Here is a 3,686-nt window from a genome sequence, read left to right as displayed (position 1 = left end):
AGCTTATGAGAGCGTCTCAGTGCACCTGCAAACTCCACCCACTGCTTACCTGTGTAACCCGGCTCACATGCACACTCGTAGCCATTGATTTTGTCAATACATCTGCCGTAGTCACAGGGTTTGTTCTTGCAGTCGTCTAAGTTCACCTCACAGTTAAAACCTGCAGACAAAGGGTGAGGAATAATGATGTGAGGGACATTTACACATGAGGGACTTTCTTCTATTGTTTGACTGTGTTTGAAGCCTCACCTGCGGTGCCTTTTGGGCAGAGGCACATGTAGGTGTTCTCTCTGTCCTGGCAGGTGCCACCGTTCTTGCAGGGCTGGCTCAGACACTCGTTAATGTTAGTTTCACACAGGCGTCCAGTGAAGCCAGGGTGGCAGTAGCAAGTAAAAGATGCCAGTCCATCCTTACAAGTGCCATAGTGGCAGGGGTCAGAGTAGCATTCGTTGACGTCGATGTCACAGTGCTGCCCTGTGTAACCTGGACACAAAAGTTACATTTTAGCCACGATAATCTTTTTACAAGAACATTTAAAAACAGTGATCAGACTTTCTGAAATTGGAAAACTGTCTCTTTACCCTCTGCACATTCACAGGTGTATTTGTTGGGGCCATCTGTGCATTTAGCTCCATTCTTACAGGGCGTGCTGGCACACTCGTCGATGTCCACTTGACACAGATTCCCGGAAAAGCCTGCAAGTTCGATTGACAAATACAGAATTACTTTAAGATGAGTAAAGGATTTCACAGTATTTGTTGACATGTGTTACATATTATGGTAGAGTAGGGAAAAAAGAATAACAGAAGACTTTGTCAAAGTCTTGAGGGTTATACAAATCCTTCTAATGACAACACAATAGACTCAGGCTTACAGTTACAGTTTAGGCCCCAAGTGCAAACACAAATCCTCATACCGCCAAATGTTTCAGTAACTTGATACCCTAGTTAATATCCTCAACAAAAAGAAAATGTTTGACATCATTGGATGAGGTAAATCAGTTACTAATCTAAGGACCAGGCAAACTCTACTCAATGAAAGCTGCTTCAATGATCCACTTTTTCATAGGTTCTTCCCTGAACTCATTGTTTTCCCAAGAAGAGACAGATGGATTCTAATAACCTGCTTCTTTTCATGAGCTTTTTCTTCATCACAGATAATGTTCTCACCTTTGGGGCACTCGCAGTGGAAGGAATTGATCTTGTCAACGCATTTTCCATTGTTAAGACACGGCTGGCTGGCACACTCATCTGTGTTGATGTGGCAGAACACACCCTCATATCCTGCCAGTTTGAGAGATGTTAGTCATGGCGAGTTTATTTTTCACCAGTTGTCTATTATATGTAGAGTAACCGTTTCAATGACTACCTGGCATGCAGATGCAGTGGAACCCTCCAATCTGGTCCAGGCAGGTAGCATCATTATGGCAAGGATTGGACATGCATTCATTGACATCCATCTCACAGCGAGGACCCTCGTATCCTTGGAGACACTTACACTGGAACGAGCCTTTGGTGTTGAGGCAGCGACCGCCGTGTTCACAAGGGTTGGCTCCTGAAATGTTGAGAAAAAAAAAACAATACATTTATGAATTGTATGTCGCTAATAATGTATAGTAATTATAAATGACCGATACATTGACATTTAAACATACCAAGTGAGCACTCGTCAATGTCCAGGTTGCAGGCTGACCCGGTGTAGCCTGGGGGGCAGGTGCATATTGCCTTGCCATTGACTGGGTTGGTGTCACAGTTGGAGCCTTTCTGACATGGGTTGCTAATGCAGGCATCATCAAGGTGGCACAACAAACCTGTTCAAACAAATACGTGTGTGTGTGTTTTTAAGTGTATCACAGTCATGACGTTTGAGTTCCCATCCGTAAAGACCTGAGTCGCCACAAGCGATGAGGTTTGTTTGAGGCTCATACCTGTGCGACCGTGAGGACACTCGCAGAAAAATGAGGCTACGCGGTCATGACATGTTGCCCCATGATAGCAAGCTGCACTGGCGCAGTCGTCAATGTTCTCGCTGCAGTCGTCACCAGTCCAGCCATTAACGCAGACGCAGTGGTAGCTACCGTGAGTGTCATGGCAGGTCCCTCCGTTCTGGCACGCGTTGGGCATCAACTCACACTCGTCCACATTTTCAGTGCAGTACTGACCTAGAACGGTTCAAACAGAAATAGTACAACAAGCACAACGTAAGTGTTTGTCTAAATGCTTTAGTTTGAGCTTTTTTGAACAAGACGTTACCTGTGTAATGAGGCGGGCAGCGGCAGTTGTAGGTGTTCACACCATCCACACACACACCCCCATTCTGGCAGCTGTGACCTGGACAGTCGTCGATGTTGTGCTCACAGTTCTGACCTGTGAAACCTGGACGGAGAGAGATAACAAACGACGAGACAACGGTGAATCACAAAGATACTGAAAAAGATATGGTGACATTTGCTTTGACTTAATGATCAAAATGAGTCTCTCTCTTCTACATATCGTGCTGCACTTAAGTGGTGGTAAATAAAAGCCCTGTTTCCTTCCACACCCTTGTGACTGATTGTTTTATTGTCTTCCGTAGAAGAAGGCAGCTTGTCTTCTTGGCCAACATCAAAGAACTGAGTGGGTGTTTCAGAGCAGTGATAGTCTGATCGACTATCAGCCCGCAGCTCTGCAGGTGCCTGTTAAGCTCTGCTATCTAAGCGCATTCCAACATGGACACCCACGGGACGCACACAGCATGGATTAAACTTTAACACACAACCTCACTTTGTCCCCTGTTCATCTGCATATCTAAACAACTTGCCCTGTGACGGCCACAAGCTATTGAAGCATTCAGGGAAACAGAAATGTGTGTTTGTGTGATGTGGTTTAGAACAAAGGGTTTCTCTGCAGCTGCTCTACTGACTTTTACAGCAACAACAATAACTAGGTTAGTATTTTAAAACTAGTTTGACATCAATAAAAAGTGTGATAAACACTTTACTGTTTTGGTCCATAAAAACTAAATATTGTATTGTGTGACTTTATTATTAGGGTGTGTGTGTGTGTGTGTGTATTTTAACGGCATGTGTGGCTCCTAGTGTTTTTGGGTGTTTATCAGAAGGAAACGTCTGAACAACCGCATCCTGTCAATGGAGACTGGCAGAGAAAAAGGAAAAAGTTGTGGGGCAGCAAATCGCCCCGATCTGATTTCACTGCACCAACAGATGGCAGGAAAATAATAGGCGGGGTTCTGTTTCCAGACCAACTACACACGGCAGGTTATTGTTCTGTTTTTTAGGTGTTAAATATTTTTGTTTTATACCTGGGAGGCAGCTACAGCCATAGGTGGTGTCCCCTTTCTGGACGCATGTGCCTCCATTCTGGCAGGGTGAGGGGCTGCACGGCATGTACCGGGAATCACAGTGTTTTCCTGCGTATTCCTGGGGGCAGCGGCAGTGGTACGAGCCCACCTCGTTTACACACGTGCCACCATTCAGACAGGGAGAGGGAGTCTGAGCGCACTCGTTGACATCTTGCTTGCACGTTTGACCGTGAAAGGCAGGCGGGCAGGTGCAGATGTAGGTGGAGTCGAAGGCTGAGCACTGGCCACCGTTGGCACAGGGGTTGGAGGCACAGGGGTTGGCAAGCTGGCAGGATTTGCCTTGAAAACAATGCAGCATTGTTAATTGAAGTTGCTCGTGTTAAAGT

General features: G+C 45.7%; 1 protein-coding gene across 1 annotated transcript in view; it reads right to left on the bottom strand.

Moving 5' to 3' along the window:
* Positions 1 to 3,686, bottom strand: part of notch1a (notch receptor 1a) — a 22,635-nt gene that overhangs the window by 10,182 nt on the left and 8,767 nt on the right. Inside the window, 9 exon segments of the mRNA XM_008326299.2 lie at positions 50 to 160; positions 250 to 483; positions 582 to 695; positions 1,170 to 1,283; positions 1,369 to 1,554; positions 1,655 to 1,810; positions 1,928 to 2,161; positions 2,253 to 2,375; positions 3,301 to 3,639. Coding sequence (XP_008324521.1) covers positions 50 to 160; positions 250 to 483; positions 582 to 695; positions 1,170 to 1,283; positions 1,369 to 1,554; positions 1,655 to 1,810; positions 1,928 to 2,161; positions 2,253 to 2,375; positions 3,301 to 3,639 — 1,611 coding nt within the window.

Source organism: Cynoglossus semilaevis, chromosome 14 (genome assembly GCF_000523025.1).
Source record: "Cynoglossus semilaevis isolate Cse_v1.0 chromosome 14, Cse_v1.0, whole genome shotgun sequence".
Taxonomy (NCBI): domain Eukaryota; kingdom Metazoa; phylum Chordata; class Actinopteri; order Pleuronectiformes; family Cynoglossidae; genus Cynoglossus; species Cynoglossus semilaevis.
The sequence above is the reverse complement of the archived record's forward strand: the minus strand, read 5'-3'. Positions and strand labels throughout refer to the sequence as shown.